Below are 24,395 nucleotides of genomic sequence, written 5' to 3'. Positions count from 1 at the left end.
CTAAATCAGAAACTCTGGATGTGGGGCTCAGCAATCTGTGGGCTAACAAGCCCTCCACGTGATTCTGATGCACGCTTAGGTTTGAAAATGGTGGTAGAGGCATTTATGTCATAAATGTTTCAATGCCCTCAGCTGCAAACCCCCTGGAATAACTCGAAAGTTATTCCTTTGTTGAGCCACATTTGGTATGGTACCTTGCAGTTGAGCCCTAGTTGAAGGATCGTTTTGTAACACTCTGAGGGCTCTGGGTGAATGTAACAAAATTCCTTCAGGGAAGTACCAGCTTACACAACCAGGCCGGGGGAACAGCCAGTCGGCAGTTTCTTACTCTGCTCCAGGTTAATGCTCATGCGTCTTTCTGCCAATAGAATTATCAGTCTCTTTTGGGAGACAGAACTAGATTCCTTATTGAAGAAGAAATGGGGCTGGATTTGAAAAACCTGGGGGTTTTTAGTGGTAACATTTTATATAGCTAGCTATTTCATGCTTTACTTCTTGTTGCCACCGTTACAATCTATGGATGTAAAATTAAGAAAATTTTTCTTATTCAGGTATAGTAAATATACAGTGTTTTATTAGTTTCGGGGGTACAATATAATGATCCAGCAATTCTGTACATTTCTCAGTGCTCAAGATACGCATACTCTTCATCCCCCTCACCTAGTTCACCCAGTTCACCCATCCTTCCACCCACCTCCCTTCTGGCAACCACCCGTTTGTTCTCTATCTTGGAAAATATCTCATTTTATGTTTTAAAACTCAAGCAGCATTAAAGCTGAAAAAGCACAGGTAGCTAGCTGTCTTTTCTGAAACAGCGAATGTCTCAGAAGCATCTGTTAATAAACCAATGCTGCCAAAGAACTGTGAATTCCAGTTAAAGTCCCCAAAGAGAGACACTGAACTTATATTTAAAAAACATCAAATCATATTGAATAAATGATAAAGACTGAACAATTCTGAAGTCACCCAGTCTGCTCAAGAACATCGACAAATCTTGTACAAACTGAGCTGGACTTAGGATACATTGCTTGAAAATCAGTGTTAGTTGAGAACGTGGTCCTGATAGGGTTGTTGTCAGAACAAGGAGGGTTTGTTCATACAACTGTATTTTTATAATTATTTTGTCAGGGTGATGAAGGAAGGAAAGGGAGCAAAGGAAATCAAGGACAGAGGGGATTTCCAGGGCCCGAAGGACCAAAGGTATGTTTCTTATATTCTCATTTATGCTTTGGGGAGATTGTAATTGTGTCTGGTTTTAAAAGAATATTAGATTTCCACTGCAAGTTGGAGTCCCTGGTTCCTTCTCAACAAATCCCAATGAAAAAGGCTTTAGAAAACATGCTAGTCTGGGCAAAATCAGATGGAATGAAGAGTCCATAAAATATGTGATCTTCATTGGAGCATTTATGATTCTTAGAGACAATCTGTATGTCCATTCTCTCAAGTGACCAAACAATATTCAGAAGTTGGGATAGAGTTAGGACTGTAGAAGATACCAATACTCTTCCACCTTGTTTTGCTAAACAACACGGTTCCAGACAGAGACGTAACACAGGGATGATGAGGAGCAGGGCTTCAGAATGCAGGAGTGTAGGATTCTCATCCTGCTCTACCTGGAACCTTTTGGGCCCAGTCACTTTAATCATAGAAAGCAATAATAGTATCTATTTCCCAGGATTGCTGTGAAGACTGAAAGAGTTAGTAAAGCACTGAGCACTGTCCCTGGGACATAGTAAGTGCTCAGTACATGGAGCTATTCAGAGAGAAAAAAAAAAATCAGTACTGTGCAATGGAAAGTACGGGGTATATGACCTGATAAACTGACCAGGACCAGATGCTGAGGATGAAGTAAAGGAAACTGCGAGACAGCAATCAGGTGTGTGTCCTGACTTAGCAATAGAGAATATTGAGGTCATCTGGATGTGTCAGGAAATAGAAATTGCAAACCTAAGAGAGTTCAGGCTTCTAGGAAGATGCTAATTGTAAGGAGACAGGCAGTATGTTGAAGGACCAGACTACTGAAACAAACACACAAAAACGGTACCGGCCAGATAAAAGCAGGTAGACAACAAATCATCCTCTGTCGACAAGTCATTAAGCTTCAGTGTCCATCAGTATCACCTGGGAGCGCGTTACAAAAGCTGTACTTCTTGGCACCATGCCCAGACAGCGGGAGTTTTAGTAAGTGCATGGGTCCTAGAAATCTGTGTTTCTTAAATAAGTGCCCTATGCTACAGGTAATTCAAGGAGCACATGATGAAGAAGGCCACTATATAAGGAAAGTGTTATATTAGTATTAATAACAATGGTTTTTCCTTATGTCTTACTCTGTTCTTCAAAGAGTACTTTTCTGTATTTTGAAATACAGCTTTTTTGATGAAGAACTGCCATATTTTAAAGCATAATCACAATTTAATACAGGGTCTTTAAAAGAATTACATACTATTTACATGTACAATTTCATATTTTAAAAGTAATTGGCTTTTTTAAAAAAAAGAATAGATGAAATCTAGAAGTATAATTTTGCTTACCCTGGTTTAGTGAGAATTTTAACAGGTTGATATTTTATTCCTTTGCCATGGGATTGAATCAGGTGGTTATCTGTTGCCAGAATCCCGACTGTGTCATGTGCCATTGCCTTATAGGTTTGGAATTAAAGATTTGGCATGTACATGTGTGGCATGAGCTGGGCCCCAGTGGGCTGGTGTGCTCAGCCTGTGGGTCGTACTGGGTAATCAGCACAGTGGGAGGCCTCAGCTGTGAAGGCAACTGTGGTCCAGGGCAAGAGTCATTAGTGGTGAATCTGATTGATGGAGTTCCTCCCGGAGGAAACAGGGGGGCCAAATGGGCAGCTCCTACCACTGAAGACAGTTCAGTCTCTAAGGCAGGGGGAGGCACATTTCTTGGAAAGGCACAGGTAGTAAATATTTCAGGCCTTGTGGCCAAGGGACAAAATTGAGGGTATTATGTAGTCACTTAAATAACAATCATTTAAAAATGTGAAAATCGGGGCTCCTGGCTGGCTCAGTTGGTAGAGTATGTGACTCTTGATCTCAAGGTCATGAGTCCAAGGCTCACATTGGGTATGGAGTCTACTTAAAAAACAAAACAAAACATGAAAAGCATTTTTAGCCCACGGCTATGTGAAACCTGGCAGCAGGCCATATGCGGCCTGACGGTCTCAGTCTGCCACACATGTCCTCCATCAGTAGTTTCCAAACTGATTGATAACAAATCCCTACTAGTCAAAACAAATTTGACCACACTTCAATATAGGTTTATTCTTCAATTGTAGTGTTTACTCATAAACTATATTAATATGCTGTGAAATTTACATAAATAATTGAAAAATTAAAAGATAAAAATTTATAATGAAGCCCTAATATTTTCTTCCAGTATCCCAAATGGGTCATTTTGAACACCTGGTGGGGTGTGTGCACCTTCTTTTAATGACAATTGCTTTGCATAGTGTCTTTAAATGAGGTAATTGTACTAATATCAGAACTCCCAGGGGGCCTCATAAAACTCGTATTCCTGGGCCCAGCCCCTAGATCTATTGAATTAAAATCTCTGGGGCTGAGTCCTGACTCTGTATTTTATCAGATTCCTCTGATGATTTGAGGATCACTGGTCTAGAGCCAGATGGGACAGAGATATTGCTTGAGTCTTTATTGAGATTCGATATCAAGACACACACACACACACACACACACAAAAGATGTGTTAAATTTTCTATTCAAAATTCCGTTGTTTTTACCATAAACTCCTACTTCTAAAAAGGGATGTGAACTAGGATACAATAGAAGACTGATATACCATGGGCCATAAAATAAAATAACAAAGGAAAAAGTTAGAAGGAACTACAGGGAACATTATTTACCTACCACGTATACCCAGGAACTTATGTTGAAGAAAATTGTTGTAATTGAACAAACATTCCCCTCTGAGCTTCCTGGCATGCAATACAAAAGGGAAGCACCATGAATTGCATAATTTTTATTAGCTAATAAAAGAATGTACATGAGATAAAAATTTCCTCATATTCAGAAACTGAATGCATTTATTAAAGGCCCTGAAATCTTAATCATCAAAAACTTTAGTAGTAGTTTAGCAAAAATGTTCAAATATTTTCACATTGGTTTGTGAAACAGGTCATAATATTTTGAAATGCTGGGAATACATTTCTATGTTTTTCCTAATATAATTCCTATATATGGTTTCTTTCCTTGTAATGTAATGAGTATTCTACTCTTTTCTTAGGGTGAACCAGGAATTATGGGCCCTTTTGGGATGCCTGGAGCATCACTTCCTGGACCACCTGGGCCAAAGGTATGCATTCTTGGAAGTGAGTGAATGAATGAATGATTGACTTATAACTTGGCTCTTTGGCATTTGGTGCGGGGAAAAAATTCATGATACCAGTGAACTAGAATTTTAGTTTTGGAAGAACCCCAAGATATTATCTGGTTCAACCCTGACATTTCACAATTAAGCAAACTAAAGTCTAGCAGGAAATTTAAGATTAGAAATCAGATTTCTTGTTCCTGGTCTTGAACTTGTCACTTCACCATGAACTACCTCCACCAAATCCTAGACCCTAATGCAGGTAAAAATTTATTGTGTTTATTCAGAAGAATCTGGTAGGATTAATAATCAGAAAGTCTGGCAGAAAAGAAAACTGCTCAGATTTAAGAGCATTCCCAGGGGCGCCTGGGTGGCTCAGTTGGTTAAGCGACTGCCTTCGGCTCAGGTCATGATCCCGGAGTCCCGGGATCGAGTCCCACATCGGGCTCCCTGCTCAGTAAGGGAGCCTGCTTCTCCCTCTGACCCTACCCCCCTCTTGTGCTCTCTCTCTCTCATTCTCTCTCTCTCAAATAAATAAATACATCTTTAAAAGAAAAAAAGAGCATTCCCAGGCATTCTTACAGTCTAAATATTTGAGTCTAGATAGCCGCCTATTTCAGGGGGCTTTCTATAAACTGCTGTCCTGCTCCTTACTGACAGATTTTATTTGCTTGGGATTTGAAATCCCCCTCAAATATATTAGAAGAAGCGACTACCTCCAGATCTGAGACTGATAGATTAAACCCTTTATAAATTGGCCCATCTCTTTTGTGTTTTGTGCTATTATGGTTTCTCCTGTCATTTAAGACCTGAAACTGAACATTATTTGAAATGTGCAGGGAGATAGAGGAGGACCGGGGCTGCCTGGATTTAAAGGAGAACCTGGAATTGCTGTTCGAGGACCAAAGGTAGGCTTTTTTTTTTTTTTTAATTTTATTTTATTATGTTATGTTAGTCACATACATTACATCATTAGTTTTTGACGTAGTGTTCCATGATTCATTGGTTGCGTATAACACCCAGTGTTCTATGCAATATGTGCCCTCTTTAATACCCATCACCAGGCTAACCCATCCCCCCACCCTCCTCCCCTCTAGAACCCTCAGTTTGTTTTTCAGAGTCAAAGGTAGGCTTTATTCCTATTTTTCCCCCTCTATAAGAGGGAAGGGAAAGGGGAATTAATGCAAAGTAAAATGACAGTTGAGACTGTTCTACTCACTCTACATTGATGAATTGGAATGTAAAAGTACACTACCATCGTTTTTAAAAATCAAGCCATCAGATCATTCATTTTTCATAAATGAGGAGGAATGATAGCTCCTGTGGTTAGATTTTGGATGACTAAAGAGTTGTTTGAAAATGCTCCTTTTGTAATGTCTGTGATATAAGAGATTATATGACCCATAACTTCTTTCATTTACATACTAATGGCCTAGGTATCTCTTTTGCAAAACATTATCCAAAAAGTTCATGTGGTCTAGAAGCTTTACTGGATTAAATTTCTCTGCTTTGTTTTCCATCTTTCAGAGTTATTTTAAATGAAAATGCAAATAATTATAGGAGATGACAGTTTTAAGTAATCATATCTATTTTCCATGGCAACAAAGCACTATTTCCCTGCTCACACAAAACCCAGCATCACAGCAAAATTTCACATTCCAAATGTCACAAACACATCCCATCCCTGTTTATGAGAACAGGCTTCAGGTCTCCATAATCAGCCCTGTATTGAATTAGTAGCATGTTTTTATGTAGTCTTGAAACTGGCTTTAGTTCTATCAGATTGCCTCTTCTGGATAAAAGGGATTAAGTACCAACATCAGTGATTTTCAGAATTTCAAAAAAGAAAACTTAGAACCATCTTTGAAATATAATGCAAAACCTACTACATACTGTTGTTAAGTTGGAGTGCTCCTTTTAAAAGTCAAGGGAGGATCCTGACCTCCATTGTTCCTCATCACTTTAACAGTTGTCCTTGCTAGCGTGACAATCTTCTGGTTTACTGGGGACACAGAAGGTTCCAGGATGTGGGATTTTCAAGCTAAAACAGAGCAAGTCCAGGGCAAACTAGAACAAGGTGGTCATCGCACACCCCAGACCCTGAGGCACATGGCAACCCAAGCTATGTATGAGGCAAAGAAAAAGCTCCAAATTTCCTAGTGCTGAAACTACAGCTATGGCCTTGATCAAGAATGTTTGGATGGAAATTTTCATATAGTTTGATAACTTCCTGAATCCGCATATTCCTAGTTCCATGATTTAAAGCTACTTCTCTCCACCTATACTTTTCTTTATAATAAAAATAAAATCCAATTAAATGTGCAGCCTAGATCTATAAGCACACCCCCCCTTTTTTTACTGATCGTCATTGGCATTATTGGTGATGTACTTAATTGATGTTATTTACTTCTTTACTCCATAATTTTTATAATCCCTTGGCCTCTATACTCTTTCTGTCATTCTTCCCTAGTGCACTCTTTTTTAAGCTTTTGAAAGGTTAAATGTCTGATGGAAGTTTTGACACATAATTCAGTTTTGCATATGACTTCAGGGAGCTCCCAGGTCCTCCCCTAACGCCCATTACCAGATTAAGATTTCTGCCTTACTTTCTGTTGAATGAGAGAGACACTTCAAAGGGAATCACTCTCCAGGACATTTTCTTGAATCCAGGGCATCAAGGCCAAGTGACAAAAATTCTACCTATAAAAATATTGCGAGGAGTCCAGAATAAAAATCTGAGACAGAACAGTGCTCCTTTCCCTGCCTCCGATATTTCCTAAGAACATGAGAAGTAACAAGCTAACTGAAATTTTTACAAGATGCAGAACAAAGATCTCTAGGGAAAAAATGTCTAGTTGTAAACTATAAATGTTTTAACATTTTTTCCTCCCAATGTGGGTGCCAGAGGATAAACAGTAACAGCTGCTGATAATCTGTTATAGTCTTAAAACTTAGAAATAAAAACTGAAAGTGAATTCTGATACCAGTTTTCTTTTCCTTTCAACCTAACCAGGGACCATTTACTGCTCTGTTTGGTTGTTGGCCTGTTCCTCGTGTAAGCACGGAAAGAAAGGGGTATCTTATTTGGAATGTTTAGAGCTTTACTCTGAAATATGGAATAGCACAATAAATTGCTTCTGAGAAGTGATCGGTTAGTTCTCTGTGGCTGAGGGTATGCCAAAATTCACCTCTCCTGAAGAACTTGTTTTTGCTGTCACATAACTGGAAGAGATCATCTTGTGTTTTTGTTGAGGATAAATAGTACATTAAATTTTTATAAGTGGCCGAGTGTTTTCTAAAGATCATTCTTAAGAGGGTTCATCACAGAAAACCAGTCTCAGATTTAATAGGAAAAAACAGCTATTCTATTCCTGGTTTTCAAAATAAACTTAACTTTTTTTTATTGCTTAAAGAGTATGCAGTTTTCTCCCCCTGCCCCCCTGCCCCTCCGCCCCCAAGTCAGGCATTCATTCCTAGAAGTAGAGTTAGGAACAGCTTTTGGGAGTTGGATTTGGGGTAGCACTTGGCTTGGAATAATGGCAGTTTGATCTCAGAATGTGAGATCCTTGCATATAAGGAAAGCTTGGAGAGTCCTGTTACTTTTTCCAACACAAAGTTCTGCCAATTGTTAGTTTCTTCCCAACCATAAATATTTTAGAAATATGAACAGCCTTTAATCAAAATAATTTATATGTGTTGACAAGGGCCATTATAAGAGTTATCACAGTAACAGAATGTGATACAGAAAGAATTACATGTTTTAAATATAGCATAATAGATTTATATTTTCTAAATCTTCTAAGAGAGTCTTCCACATTTTTCCTTCCTCTATCTCCATTTTACTTTAGCCAGAGATTTCTTTGATTTGTGGGGCACCTGCGTGGCTTGGTCGGTTAAGTGACCAAGCCTTGGTTTCAGCTCAGGTCACGAGCTCAGGGTCATGAGATGGAGCCCTGCGTTGGGCTCTGCCCTCAGCAGGGAGTCTGCTTGAGATTCTCTCTCCCTCCTCTCTCCCTCTCCCTCTGCTTCCCCGTCCATTCGCATTCTCTAAAAAAAGAAAAAAGCCTTTGAGTTTCATCTCAAGGAGAGTTAACACATCTCAGAAAATTTTGTTATTCAGAAGGCAGTAATCACACTTCCCTATCTTCTATATAGGAGGCAGATTATAGCTACTAAAGTTTTTGATGCCAAAGGTTATCATGTAAAGCAATATTTAGGACTTCTTTCTAGGTCTTAAGATATGAATCACAAACTCTGTGTCCTATCTATTTATAACTTGTTTTTTTTAAATAATCTATTTTTAATTTTCACGGGGGCTTATTTATTCCCTGTGTAATTCGGACCTTGTTGGAGAGGACAATAGATGTACCATAACAATAAAAATCTTACCTAACAATGGGTAGTGTATAGTTATCTTACTTGACATTCAAAATTTTACACTTGAGATTTTGTTATGTATTCTTTCCTTCTCTTCTCACACTATGCATATTAAAATTTCTCATTTTTATACTTATCTATAATTTATGATACGAAAAAAGTGTAATTTTAAAAATTAAAATATCAGGAGCACCTGGGTGGCTCAGTCAGTTGAGTGTCTGCCTTCGGCTCAGGTCATGATCCCAGGGTCCTGGGATCGAGCCCCGCATCGGGCTCCCTGCTCAGCGGGGAGCCTGCTTCCCCCTCTCTCTCTGCCTGCCCCTTTGCCTGCTTGTGATCTCTCTGTCAAATAAATAAAATCTTAAAAAAATTAGAATATCAGTAATCAGTCGTTTTTAATTCCTATTAATGTGTTTCCTATAGAGGATTTTGTAATGGTTCCCATTTACTCCCTATATTCATTCCATGCTTCCTACCAAATGCAAATGGGTAAGACTTACGAAGAGAGACTTATAACAAGTTGCCATAGGTGGTAGACTTCCCTTCTAAAATTATTCAGATCATTCCTCTGCACTTATCAAGTGCACGTTTGCCATAGAGAGTTGGTATTGTGCTCAAGTTTTGCCAGGTGTTTCACTGTTTAGTCTTGTGATGTCACCTGGTGTTGAATTTACGCAGGGGGCCCAAGGACCTCGTGGACCAGTGGGTGCTCCAGGACTCAAAGGGGATGGTTATCCTGGTGTGGCTGTAAGTGTGGACATCGCTGTGATCTCCTTCATTCCCTCCCTCCTCCTCTTTCTTTCTCTCTTGATAAACGCTGCACATGACAAGGACACTCACTCTCTTCCTTATTATGTCATCTCAGGGACCTCGGGGACTACCAGGGCCCCCTGGGCCAATGGGCTTACGTGGAGTGGGGGACACTGGCGCAAAGGTAAGATCTTAAAGTAAGTAACATAGTAGCTTCTAAGAAGATGTCTGATAGGTAAGTGACTTTGGTAAAGGTGAATTTTTTTTTTTTTAATCAGACATAATAGAGGAGTGGTGGTCTAAAGAATTGATAGTTATTTATCTTCACCTATGGACCTCCTGGGGGAACTTTCACTAGTTTGAGCATGTGGATTAGTTTTGTGGATTTTCTCCTGCTTCTCTGGTTGCAACTCTCACGTTCCTTTGTTGCTTTGTTTTCTGTACCAAAGTCAGAGTGTGGTTCAGAGCCCTCCTCCCTCCTCTAGATCTCTCTTCCCCTCGGTGATCCCATCCAGCCCCATGGCTTTAACTACTACTCATGTGCTGATGCCTTTCAAATTTCTCTTTCCCCCTAACCTCTGACTGCACACATCTAGTTCCTTACCGTATAACTTCTCTTGGCTTTCTCACAGACATCTCTAACCTAAGGCCCAAAATATAATTTAATTTTAATTTTCACCTCATAAGCCTATAAATGGCACCACCCAACTCATGCTCAAGCTAGGAGACCTGAGTCATTCTTGCCCCTTCCTTTCCCTCTCCCTCCATGTCTAGTCTTTTGGTAAATGCTGTCAGTTCTCTCTTCAAAATATATTTTAATTCTAGCCGCTTTTCTCCTTCTGGTTTGCCGGGGCAGACCACCATCATCACTTGTCTGGGCTATTAAAATAACCCCTTCAGGGGCCTTCCCTCTTCTACCTCAGCCCTTCTCTCGCCTGCTAGGCAGAGCTGTCTTTTAAAACCAGGAATCAGATCGTATCCCTTTCCTTCTCAAAAAACACTCCGATGGCTTCTCTCTGTACTTAGAACAAGATCCTACCACTTCCTATGGCCTATGAGTCCCTTCACGAGCTGATTGTAGCTCTTGCCCCTTCTCCTTAGTGACCTTCTGCTGGCGACACAGGCCTGCCCTATTTCAGCTCATTCCTGCTTCTGGGTCTTGACTCTGTCAAGATGGCTCATTCTTAAGGCTGTGGCTCAAATCTTGCCTAACCTGAGCCTGACTGCCTAAACAAAGAACAATCGTCTCTCCCCTCATTCATCACTCTCACACCCCCCTGTGTATGTCCTCCAGAGCATGTATCACTTTTTCAAGCCATCTTGCTCATTTACTGTTCTGTGTATTCCATGAGACTGTACGTTTTCCTGAAGGCAGGCTCTTTGTCTTGATTCCTGCTAAATTCCTGGCACCAGAAGTAAGCATGCCGCCCAATAGGAGCTGTATAACATGTTGAATGAATGGAAAGTGAATGAATGATCAATATTACCCTAAAGAGAAAATATGTCCTTAGAAACATATCTACTTAGTTTTTCAAGTGCTTCCAGGTCATGAGAGAGAGATGTTCTAATTATTCAATGTCAACTTGTTTTGATTTTTTGGTTTCTGCCCCAGCACATGGGAGAGACAACACCTTGCTGATGCTTCTGTACAATGGGGCAGGGACCCTTTTGCCTTCTCCTCAGGACAATAAAAGATGGGAGACCCATGGCACTAAATATTGTCTGGAAAGGACAGCTTGACTTCTCCCTGTCTCTGTTAGCGTAATCATGAGAGCCCAGGGAGAGGCTGTGTCTAAAAGTACTGTGTAAACTCTAGAGAGGACCACACCTGCGATACTTTTATCAAGGTTCTGGCTTGGTCTGACTCAGAACTGAATCCAGTCCTCTAACACACCTTGACAGTGTTAATAAACCATACTGAACTTGGGTATGGAAGTGTTCTTTTTTTTCTTTAAAGCATAGTCATTTGTCAAGTGTTAAAATTAAAAAAGTAGGAAGACATTTCACTATGTGAACCTTGTTGTTTGCTGCTCTGAGTGGAGCACAGGTAAAATCTTTTGTTATTACGTAAATATTCCTTCAGGTAGGAAAGTAGAAACTTATTTAATATATGGCATGAGATAAAACCTATTAAATGTATATTGGAATGTATCTGTATTCTAATGGAAATATGATCATTTACATTTCCACTGAGTAGGTTATTATATTTTAGATAAGTATACATTGTATTATATTAAATTATACTATTATGCTACTGCTCTACATTTAGCAATGATAATAAAGGCAGGCACTTACAGATAGAGAACATTTTAAAATTTGTTTCTTGTGAATATTCTACTATGTCAGGTTATTTAACATACAAGCTAAAACATTTACTAAATAATTCCATATACTGGTTTTCCCTGAAAGTCCCCTGTATTTGCTATCATATACGTTTTAGGGGGAAAAGTCAAGAAAAAATGTGTTCCTTCAAAATTTTATGCTGCCTATTTTACTTTTTGAAACAACCAACATGTTGCCAGAGATGTGTCTTAAAGGAGACTCATTATCTCTGTTAGCCCACACGGGAGGCTGAGGGGAGGAGGCAGCTGACAGCTCATTCCTGGCTGAGGGAGGAGAGAATATTGGCTAGGATCTGCCTCTGTCTCCCTGCCCTCCCACCCCCCGACTCTCAGCTGCCTTTTCTTTTTCTCTTTGACCTCTTGCTGTGGATGCTGGGAAAACGTGTTATCCTAGAAATCGTGTGAGCTGGTCTTAGAATTAAAGAACTTGGATCATAAACTTGAAAATAAAGGAAATTCTAAAAGCAAACACCAGCTTTTAAATAACTTTCAATGTCATCTCTCATCTTTGATAGAGGTCTTAAAGTCTCTATGTGGCCTTTTTCTCTGAAGAAAACTTTTGGAAACACACACACACACACACACACACACACACACACACACACACACACGTAAAGAAAGAGAGATATTTGGAAAAGTTTAATTCCACCTAACTTTGTCCTTGTGGTTTGGTAAAGTGGAGGTGAGATCCTCAAAATACCTAAAGGTGTCAATGGTAGCAAAAACACTGGTCTCAAAGGCGAGCAAAATTTATCTCCTTTCATTCTGACTTAAAAGAACAGAGAAATTGTAAGTATGTGGGAGTGCATCTGTGTGTGTGTGTGTGTGTGTATAATTGCATAGACATATATATCTGATATGTTTTTCATTTAAACTCTGTGTAGTCACCTTAAAATATTGGCCTTAGCGCATTAACTTACAAAACAAATGTGTTTTGAAATGAGGAAACCATTAAGGTTGACAATTTATGGGCCGTTTTTGTGCTATTTAGTTAAGGGCACATGTGTTTAGCATATGACACAGACATTAGAATCAAAGCTTCTATGTTTCAAAACCTATCAGAAGCAGTCCCTGACATCTTGCACCCTTGTGGTGCTCTCTGGCTTTTTTCCAAGTGAAAGAATTCCATATGACATCAGTGGTTATAGTACTTCTATATACAATTACCTTGAATTGCATCCAAATTTTGACAAGGGCTTCTGAAAGATTTCTAAAATTCTTATAAAAGTTATACTTCCAAGTAGATAGGAGATATAGTTTTAAAATCTGCTTTTGAAACATGCCTGGAAGAGAAACTAACGATTTGGTTTCTTGATGAGTGGGAAGCACTCATCTAGCACCCTGTTCCCTGGACCCAGACTTGTTTGTTGATGAGGATGGCAAGCTCAAGGATCTTATTTAGTGCTGCCTGCACTTTTTCACTGAACCCCTACAGATGAAAAGGACCCTTTGTGATTGGGGACAATCATTATGTGACCCTCATCTGCCTTTGAGAAGCCCACTTGACTCTTTTCTCCAGTATTTTCATCTGCAAAGGCTCATGAGGTGCATGTGACCTAGAGACTGATCCGCTGACATCTCTGAGGATAAGAGTTTATCCTTGGCCTCCTGAGCTCCATAAGGGCAAGTGCATCCTGCCATGTACCTCTCTCAACTCCATTCCTTCCCTAAAGCTTTGGAGCAGGTGAGCTGGGGCCAGTCCTTGCACACAGGGGCTCTAACCTGCCTGTTAGAGCCCTCAAGAGGCCTCTTCACCGTCAAGTGGTTGGAATAAAATCTGTGGGCAGAAAGCATATGTTGGGTTGTTGCTATTATTATTGTATACTATGTCAATAGACATTATATACTACCTAAATATTTCCAGAATATCATCGCATTTTAAACTACTTCCTTATTTTATAGGTAAGGAGATCAGGAAGCAGAAAGGCTGAATACCTTGCCCCTTTACAGTGGAAATGGTGTTGATACTATATTATGTTCATGTGTAAGAGGGAGACTATGAATATGGATGAATGAATGCAAATGAAATGAATGAATAAATTAGAGCAGAGAGACTGACTCGCCCTGATCTGCAGATGTTCATCTTCAAAGCTGTCGAGCCTCCAGATATCTTGGCATCACTTAGCGTACAGTGGGATTGTTTCTCTTTCCAGCCTAGCTTTCCCATCATCCAAACTTAAATTATGTAAACATTAACAAGAAGCACAAACCCAAACCCAAAAGAGTTAAACATTTTTCAAAAGCTTTAAATGTTTGAATATTGTAAATACGTGCTTTATTTGACAAAAGTGGCCCATAGTCATAAATTAAAATGCAAGGCTCTGTGAAATTCCACCGAGTGTCATTATTCTAAAAATGTTCCCGGCATTTGAATTGCCCCTCTGTTCTCTGCAATGGCTCACATATGTGCATACCACCAACAGGCCGTGGCAGAACAGAGGAGCGATTCACACAGAACTGCATTAGGAATTTGTGGATTCCATTGGTGGACATGGACTGGACAAGAAACTCCATTTTGAACAGTCTCTGACAAGGAGGGCTGGCCTCAGATACAGACTTCATGACAGTGACGTTAAGGGTCTGTGACTCCAAGTTGGAGTGGAAGAAACCCACCTCCCATAATAGGACTGCAAAATTGTGACAGGCAGGACAATCAGCTCAAAACCAGGACTAATTAGAGCCAGAGCCATATCAAGTTGAAATGCCAGGCAACTTGACATTTATATTTCAGAAAAGGTCACATTCAAGACCAGGAAAACTTGACTAGGTGACTTTTCAAGGTTTTTTCCCAATTCAGTTCCATGCATGTTCTTTAAAATCACAGCTGTATTCTGGTCTGTCTTGTGACCCTCAAGGCTGCTTTCATCTCTCCTTGCTGTTTTCCTAGCTCTGCATTTCTCTCCCCAGCAATACATACGTACCTCCTCTCCCTTCAGCCCTGGAAACACACACCAAATCCTCTTAGCACTGGCCACCCAAATCACCATCCACACATTTTTATTTTCAGTCATTCAGACTAGAGGAGCGCTCCCCCCTCCTGTGGGAAATTATATTGAATATCATTACAAGAGAGCTTTCTCTTCTCTCTGTCATTAGGAACAACATCAGTATTTCTATATTCAAAATTCCTAATGCAGCTAAATAAGAAAGACTCTCCTTCTCCACTGAGATTCTCAGCACCTCGGCACAGAGTAATCTTTTGTTCATCTTCGATGAGTCGATTTTGAGAAAAGAAACAATCAACAAATGCCCCCCTCCCCTAACCTCACCCACCCCATCCAAAAGCAAGTTTTTAAATTATCATGGACTTTGAGACACTGCTGACTGGGGGTGAATATTAAAGTTCTAGGAGAGAAATTAATTGGAAGATGGAAATTATTTTAAATATTTTGAAATTTAAAGCTGGGAAAATATGCTAAAGCAGATGTTACCATGATTTGAGTGCTTGTTTTCCAGCACCTTCTTCATTATTTCACATCTCCCTGATAATTGTGCTGGTAACTGTTCCTGTCTCCCTTTTCACACTAAAGGGTGTCAGTGAGAAGTGACTGAGTGCTATGACAATGGCCAGTCAACAACCAATACACATTCTCAGTATCAGGCTGTGTATTCAGAAGCTTACAGTAAGCTAAACTTCCATTGGCATCTTGGCAGCCACAGGGAGGCTCAGCAGAGTTACTAGACCAGTGCATAAGTTTATTACAGGATCCATTCCAGAGTGATGCTTATGTTTGTGGTAGCTGGAGCCTTCATAGTTAGAGCTTAATTTTATTTAAAAGCCAGAAAGGAAGCAACATGAGGCAGTTGCTAATCATCACTTTGACTTATGACTTATTTTGAAACTCAGTCATTCCCTGTTTCCATCATTTAGTAGGATCTTGAGTACTATTCCTTGGAAAATGTTTTAGCAGCTAATTCTTTTCACAGTGAATTCAAGTTGCTTTTCATTGTCCCTTTCATACCTGTAGAAAGGCATGAAATCCATTTAAGAACAACTGTAACCTGCTGCCACCATCCTCTCAATGAGGGGCAGGGACCTAACATGCACAGGACCAAGGGTGAAGCCTTGTCTGTGGGTGTGATGGGGGTGGGGGAGACAGTCGCACTGGGCTGTTTTGTCTTGAAGAGCACTATATTCTCAAACATTGCGTTTAAATCTTATAATATGCAGAAGGCATAATAGATTGTTTCCTTTTCACTGCTCCACCTGGACCTCTGTTACTGACAAGCAGTGTGACCTCAGCAAGTTACTCTCCCTGGGACTTAGCCTCCTCATCGGTGGTCTGGAATAATGATGCCCACCTCACAGGGTTATTCTGAGAAATTAATGGGATAATATCTATAAAACATTTTAATGAATTCTAACACACTAACGTCGCAGTGGTCATCACAACATGCATTACTCTGCCAAATCAAGTATATTGCAGCATGGATACACAGAGAAAATAAGAATTGGTGTAGGTAGAAGATCTGGAATGAGACTAAGTAAAACATTGGGGTCAACCACAAAACTGAGCAGTGGCAATGACGGGGAAATGGAGAGGCCAGCCTTAGACAGCCGGGCATGGTGCAGGGGTGAGGGCCTCTCAGGGATCTTGTCATGGGGATGCTTGCTTTCTTCTCCTTGAGAGAGCGTGACTGACTGAATGTAGGAAAAGGATTCTCACAGCCACAGACCCATGGTCTCTGCATTAAATGGTAGCTGGAAGGAAGTCTACAGAGACATTAGCATTTTGTATCTAGCTCCAGCCAACACCAAGAAGGGAGATGAGCTCTGGAGTCTGACCTGGGTTTGAATTGCTGCTGGCTGCATGGTTTCTGGGAAATCATGTATCCTTATCTCGAAGTCTCAGTTTCCTTAGCTATAAAATGAAGTAAGTTGATGTTGATAGGATCGGATAATGAATGAAAAGTACCTGCCACATAATAAATTTAATAAATGTTAATTATTATTTATATTATTAATTATGATAATTTTAGTGTTAACCGAAGCAAAGGTTTACCAATGAGAAAAAAGGAATGGATGTGATAGTGTTTGGTTTCTTTTCCTTTCTTTTAAAAAGTGAAATTTGTGATATTAATCAATGAATGATTACCAGGACCATCATAAGATTATGTATGATGTTAAAGGGGTTGAAATCAACCACTCTGCAAGGTTATGGTCTAGGTAAAACCTTCACTGAATCATTTGTTAAATTCACAAATACAAGTACTGCAGGGAGTTAGTTCTCAAGTGGCCATTTCCTGTGAAAAATTGGAAGGAGTATCTCAAGTCTAGAATTCCTTTTGTGGGCCAAGAGGAAGCTCTGGGTAATCTAAATAGTTTTGTTTGTTTGTTTGTTTTGTGGAGGGTAGGGGTAGGATTTAGGCTATGTGGTCTTATGAAACTGATGGGTATAGTAAAAAATGGCAACTCCAGAATTTGCTTTCAGGGCTGTCTATTATCTCCTAATGCAAGGGCTCCCTCTGCAGGCTCCAGTAACTCTCAGCTCCCGCGTGGGAAGCTAAGTCCCGCCGTGCAAGCGCCTGTCGTAATTCCTTTTATTTGTGATTGTCACGCCATCCACTGACAATAGAACCACAGGTCCGAACGTGTCATGGTGAACACGCTTCGTAGGTACCCATGGTGCTGCGTTGTGGCAGACCGGGTGCTATCAGATGGTGAAGCGAGTCTGGACCATGGTCCTCTTGTATGACTTCACCCGGTGTTGTGACCTTCTACGGCACATGGCCCGTGGAACAAAAGGCATAATACATCTTCAAGACTGCACCATAGTAGAGAGACACTGTCTCTGTGGATTTCCATAGCTCATTAAGTGCCTGATATTCCCATCTTTTAAAAAGTATGGTACAGAAACACCGAGGAACAACCCTAAAACCATGTTATGGACCAACTGTAACGTCTGCAGAATATGTTAAGCTAAGACTCGGTTTAAAGTCTATCAGATAAACAAATGCATATATCAGGTTCTATTTACCTAGGTCAAAAGATAACAAAAGATTATTTGGATAGATAAAACATGGCTATACCTCAACACTTATATGGATAAAGATGGACGGCTTATTTGAGGAAAACACTGTAGCACCACAGGTGACGTGAGAAACACGTTATCAAAGTTCACTGGCCAACGTTCAAGGGTGGAAAGGGCAGTAAGGTGTCCACAAAGTCTACACTCAGCCCTCAGACACTCCTATGAGATGAACGTTAGGGAAACTGAGGAAGAGAGAGAATGAGTAGCAATAATGAACATGGACAAGGCTGGCCTAAAGTACACTCACTCACAACTTATTTCAACTGTTTTTTCCACTTGCTTTCCCATCTGGGCTCAGTGTGTATGTGTGTGTGTGTATCAGTATGATTAATACTAATTGAGAAGGAAGTTTTAACTAAAATCATCACAAGAAAAATATCATGAATTGAATTGTAAAGTGTCGAATTCTTTCTTAAAAGAAATATTACTCAATTAAAAAATCTCCTACCTTGTCTCTGTATTCTTAATTTTTAAAAGGCATGTAACATTTGGGACATACCAAGAATGCATGAAAGACCTGTAAGTTCTAATGATACTGAATCCACCTGTGTGCTTTTATCCTTTGCCCATCTTTCTATCTTTAAAATCTTGTATTCTTCTCTTTATCAATGGTGGACATCACGGGAACTTTTCCTTACCTTTACTGGTGAGGTTTTTATTGGATGTTGTTTGTGGATTAAAAAAAAATCTATCAAAAACATTTTATTATGAAAATTATTAAGCGTATATAGAAGTAGAAAGGCTAGTAAAATGAACTTCCATTTACCCATCACACTTGAACAATTATCAGTATGTGGTCAATCTTGTTCTATCATCCACTTCCACTGCATTCCTCTGAAGCAAATCCCAGACAACTCCCATATAAAGGTTTAGCATTTGTCTCTCAAATATAAAAGCTCTTTTTAAAAAACATAAATGCAGTACCGTTAGCAAAATTAAAAAACATGAATAATTCCTTAGTATCATCAAATATCCAGTGTTTAAATTACCAGCTTGTCTTACAAATTTGTTACAGCTGGTTTGTCTGAATTGGGATCCAAATGATGTCCACACATTGCATTCGATTGAGATGCTTCTTAAATCTCTTTTAATCAAAGGTTAGTCATCCTTTGTTTTTCCCTTGTGCTTTTGGTGTGGATGAGTTCCTTGTCCTTGAGGGTCTTGTCGATGCTATTCTTATGGTGTTGACATGTTTCTACATCCTCTGGTTGTCAGATATAGAGATTTGCTCAGATACAGGTTCTGTTTTTCTCAGCAGAAAGCTTTCCAGGTGGGGCTGTGTGCTCTCCATTGCTCCACATTGGGTTGCGGCCCTATGCTTCCAACCTCACCACAGAAGAGCAGAGGTGAATAACAACACAAGAGGGAGGCATTGTATCTGGGGTGGGGTTCACAGCAACCAGGCAAAGAAGACAATTATTTTTGACAAAACATCGAATGGTTCTGGTTAGAATCTACTGAACTATGTTTACCTGGGTTCTGTTTTGCTGGTGGGTGTCAAAATGCAGCAAGTGTGTGAATCAGTCAGGTATAGCTGGAAACTGTTCCCCAGTGAACTTACAGATACTCCCTCTAAAGGTGTACCTTGAGTAAAGAGACTCAAGAAAAGAGAGACAACAGAAATATATGGGGTACAGGACACGTCATGTTCTCTACTTGGAGCTCTTGATGATGGGAGTGATCATTTAAGCCGGGAGAAACTTGGGGTCAAAGGTGGGAATCAGAAGGAGAGAGGTGTTAGAGAGATAATTAGTACCTGTGGTCACAAAAGCAGCTATGTACTATTTGGAAGAGATGGAGACAGGAGACCAGAATAAAAAAGTGGCTTGCAGGCACAAGGGAAATAGGTAATTATGAAATTAGAGATTAAAAGAATTAAGTCGGTAATAAAGTTTAAATCTTTTCCTTTAAGGCCTTGTTTTCTCTTTAGGATTTATAAGTAGAAAGTAAAATTAAATAAGGATGGGCTGTTTTGCTAGATAAACAATTTCATCATTTCTTATAATCCATGATTTTTACACTGTTGCAATCTAGAAGCTATTTAGCTCCTAACAGAACATGGATGAAATGGGACCTCAGGCAAAGAGCTTGGGAGATTTAGCTTCAAAGCCTGGCTTTCATTTCTTTCTTTCTTTCTTTTTTTTTTTTTCTTTTCCTTTATAATTTTTTTGAGGCATATTTTATATATCCTAGAACTCACCCACTCCAAGTATATAGTTCAATGATTTTTAAAGGAAATTTAGCGAGTTGTACAGCCTCACCATAAATCAGTTTTAGAACATTTTCTTCCCCCCAATAAAATCTCTTATGCCCATTTACAGTTAATCCTGTCCTCATTCCAATTCCTGGTCCCAGGCAATCATGGATTTACTGTTTGTCTCTATAGATCTGCCTCTTCTGGATATTTCATACAAATGGAATCAAATATGTGGTCTCATAGATCTGGCTTCTTTCACTGAGAATAATGCTTTTGAGGTTCATCCATGTTGTAGCTTGTCGCTGTGGTCCGTTCCTTTTTATTGCTGAATATACCACATTTTGTAAATCCATTTATCAGTTGCTGGGCATTTAGGTTGTTTCTAGTTTTTAGCTATTATGAAAATTCTACTAAGAGCATTCATGTGTAAGTCTTTGTGTGGACATATGTTTTCATTTCCCTTGGGTACAGGAGTGAAATTACTAGTATACAGTAAATCGATGTGGAACTTTTTAAGAAACTGCCAAACTGTTTTCCAAAGTGGCTGTACCAGCAACTTCTGAGTGTTCCTTCTTCTCCATGTCCTCCTAGTCTTGCTTTTCAATAGCTGTGCGGCCTTAGGCTAACTTTGATTTCCTCGTTAATAAAGCAACTGGGGTGGGGGCTCCTGGGTGGCTCAGTCGGTTAAGCGTCTGACTCTTGGTTTCAGCTCAGGTCATGATCTCAGGGTCCTGGGATCGAGCCCCACGTTGGGCTCTGTGCTCAGCATGGAGTCTGCTTGAGATTCTCTCCTCCCTCTGCCCCTCCGGCTCCTACTCTCTCTTTCTCTAAAATAAATAAATAAATCTTTAAAAAAAAACCCAAAACCAGCTGGGGTGAGGCATTAATATTTCCCAAGTACCTACTCAGCTAGATAGGCACAGTGGCACAAGAGAGCGAGCCATTGTATCTGGGGTGAGGTTCACAGCACCCAGGCAAAGAAGACAATTATTTTTGATTAAACATCGAATGGTTCTGGGCAAAATCTATTGAACTGTGTTTACACATTGTTCAATAGACTTGTGTATTGTGTATTATGTGGTCACAATACAATAGATTGTGTGTCTATTACAGTGTCTAGACATTGTGATAGACATTGTGACAGAGACACTCACATTCTTTGTCTTAACTTCACTGTCATTCCCCAGGAAATTTAAGTATGATTTCGTATGTATCTGATGAATGTGCTGAGGTTCAGAGACGTTAGGTGACTTAGGCATCACTATAACACAGGGTTGTCGTGAGTACTCAATTATATCCAATAACCTATATGAACATGCATAGTAGAGTTCTGGGTACATAAAAGGTGGCTAATGAAGAGATTTTCATTTCTCTGCTTCTTCCTATCATTCACATCTCACATAGATAGATCTAAGCACAGGGCCTGAGCTACCCTAATCAGGCCCCACCACTTTCCTGGGCTATTTGCCTGTTCCAAAAGACTTTTGGGGGGGATCTCAAAAGCTTGTATAGAACTTATCCTGTAGTTGCAACTGCTTTTAGGGAAGAAGTATCTCAAAGCTCATCCTCAACCCCAAGTAGCATAATTTTTGTTGCATGAAGCAGTAAGAGCAACTAGTTCAGGATGGGGTTATAGCTTTCAATGGTTTCTTTTTATTCTTTTTTTTTTTTTAATTTATTTATTCATGAGAGACAGAGGGAGAGAGAGAGAGAAGCAGGCTCCCAAGGAGCAGGGAGCCCGATGCGGGACTCGATCCCAGGACCCTGGGATCATGACCTGAGCCGAAGGCAGACGCTTAACCATCTGAGCCACCCAGGCACCCGGTTTCTTTTTATTCTTGTTTCTTCTTTCTCCCTCCACTCACAATGGCGGCACTTTTCCAAATTCCAGTGAAGGGAGTTCTGCAAAAAGTACCTTTTAAGGTTATCAAAAGTTAACTGACTTGATTGCTTTGAAATGGACCCATATCAGTTGGCTGCAAGATTACTTACGTAAGTGGCAATAAGAAATGAAAACAAAAGGCAGTAACACTCCCTTTGTCAAGTATAGGAAAGTGATCTGGGAGAAAAGGGCTCAATTAATATCTTAGTCAAATTCAAGGGTTTGGGTTTTAAAATATAATTTTATGTATGAAAGTTTATATAAAATATTTTAATATGAAATATGACATTTTATATAAACTATACAACTTAAAATTTTTTTTTGTCTTTTGTTTTAGATCAATAACTTGTCATTCATTTTGTCTTTTCAGGGAGAGCCTGGTGTCAGAGGCCCCCCAGGCCCCTCTGGGCCTCGGGGCATAGGAACCCAAGGGCCAAAGGTGAGTCTTTAAGTCTGTGCTCTGTGTGAAGGTCAGGTACCATCTGTGCCAACCGATTGAACATTAACTTCACAGCACGTGTTTATTTTAGTGTTGACATTTTTTCTTGAGTGCTGACGAAAAGTCTTATTTTCTCATATTATGTAGCTTTCAGTAAAATAGATCATTTTAGGGTATAAAGCCATTTACTTCCCCAAAAGAAATTGGAAAGTGTCTCTTAAGAAAGCGGTTGCAAAATGCTCAAGATATTTCCAGGTTTCTTGGAGGCTGTGCCATCATTAAGGAGCACACATTTTGACTCTGGTCAAGGTACCGCAGCGGATCTTTTAACAGAATGCCCAGTAATCTGTCTATTACGTCAGATGTGCATAGTCCACTCTGTCAGGGCCTCAGGGCAAGGGTCTAGATTTATCGTCCCCATGGAAGGTGAGAGAAACTTCCTTGAACTCCCTTTGCTCTCATTTCTATTTCTCTTTCTTTTGTCATCTCCAATCTGGTGATTATTCATCCTTTCTTTCTTATAATCCAGTGTTTTTCACTGAGGGAGATCTTGCCCTCCCTGGTGTGCCCCAGGGGGACATTTGGCAACGTCTGGGATCATTTTGGGTGTCACAATGGGGGGAGGATTGCTACTGCCATCTAGTGGGAAGGGGCAGAGATGCTGCTAAACATCCTCCAGTGCACAGGACAGCTCCCATCAGAAAGGGCTATCCAGCTCAAGATGAGAAGAGTGCAGAGGTTGAGAAGCCCTGTTTTAACTGTTGATTCACGTGTTCAACAAGTAATTCTTTGATTTGTTCAAAAACCGAAGTAGAGAAATATCAGGCATGTTCATAGGGCAAATGGGTGTCAGTAAGCCACTCATTTCAAATTTCAAATCCTTACGTTCATGACCAAAATGCACAGATGAATTAGAGCCTCATATTCAAAGAGGACAGGGCAAAGGCCCCATGAGTCAAAGGTTTTACTGAGGATCCCAGAATCACCAAGATTCTTAGTTTATCTTTTTTTGTCCATTGACTTCATTTTGGCAGTAGGTGATTTCTTAACTGTGTGGATCACTTTACATGGATGAAGATACTCCCAAGATGTTAGTAGTTGTTATCACCGGGTGGTCGAAAGAAGGGTCTATTTTTTTCTTTGTCGTTGTCATCTTTAATTTTTTTTCAATGAGCGGGTGTTCCTCTTACAATTAGGAAAAAATAAAGCTTTTTTTTCTGTAGTGGAAAGAAAAAAAGGCTGACTTATATAGTAACTTATATTAATCCAACATTTCTCAAAGCTTGTTCCATCAAATGTTAATTAGGAACTTCTGGAATAAACAAAGTTAAACTAATCTCTCTATTGTGGGACTTCTTAGAGGTTTTAATATATTTCTATGGGCATACCTTGGAGACATTTTAGGTTCAGGTCCAGAATACCACAATAAAGTAAATACCACAATAAAGAGAGTCCAATGAATTTTTTGGTTTCCCAGTACATATAAAAGTTATGTCACCATTATATTCTAGTCTATTAAGGGTGCAATAGCATTATGTCTAAAAAAAAAAAAACCAAAGAATACATCTTCATTAAAAATACTTTATTGCTAAAAATGCTAACCATCATCTTAGCTTTCCACAAGTAGTCATCTTTTTGCCATTGGAGGGTCTTTCCTCTATGTTGATGGCTGCTGACTGATGAAGTTGGTGGCTGTTGGAGGTTGGCGTGGCTGTGGCAGTTTCTGAAAACAAGACCACAGTGAAGTTTGCCACCTTGTTGACTTTTCTTTTCACGAACGATTTCTTTGTGGCACGCATTCGATAGTATTTTACCCAGAATAGAACTTCTTTGAAAATAGGAGTCATTCTTCTCAAACCCTGCCACTGCTTTATCAACTAAGTTTATGTAATATCCTAAATTCTTTGTTGTCATTTCAATAATTCTTCACCTTTTTTTACAAAATGTATTTCTTAAATAAGACTTGAAAGTCGGAATTACTCCTTGATCCATCAGCTGCAGAATGGATGCTGTGTTAGCAGCCATGAAAACA

At 39.7% G+C, this 24,395-nt stretch overlaps 1 protein-coding gene across 2 annotated transcripts in view; it reads left to right on the top strand.

Annotated features, from left to right (window-relative positions):
- The window catches only part of COL28A1 (collagen type XXVIII alpha 1 chain), a 161,694-nt gene that overhangs the window by 72,780 nt on the left and 64,519 nt on the right, over positions 1-24,395 (top strand). For both annotated transcript variants that reach the window (XM_088018326.1, XM_088018325.1), the window contains exons 20-25: positions 1,129-1,200; positions 4,261-4,329; positions 5,184-5,252; positions 9,400-9,468; positions 9,587-9,655; positions 22,295-22,363. In XM_088018326.1, the coding sequence (XP_087874452.1) occupies positions 1,129-1,200; positions 4,261-4,329; positions 5,184-5,252; positions 9,400-9,468; positions 9,587-9,655; positions 22,295-22,363 (417 nt within the window). The remainder of the gene's footprint in view (positions 1-1,128; positions 1,201-4,260; positions 4,330-5,183; positions 5,253-9,399; positions 9,469-9,586; positions 9,656-22,294; positions 22,364-24,395) is intronic.

Source organism: Eumetopias jubatus, unplaced genomic scaffold (assembly GCF_037043125.1).
Source record: "Eumetopias jubatus isolate StellerSeaLion01/CBP00866 unplaced genomic scaffold, mEumJub1_p1.0 scaffold_14, whole genome shotgun sequence".
NCBI lineage: Eukaryota > Metazoa > Chordata > Mammalia > Carnivora > Otariidae > Eumetopias > Eumetopias jubatus.
This window is presented reverse-complemented; position numbering and strand designations above follow the sequence as displayed.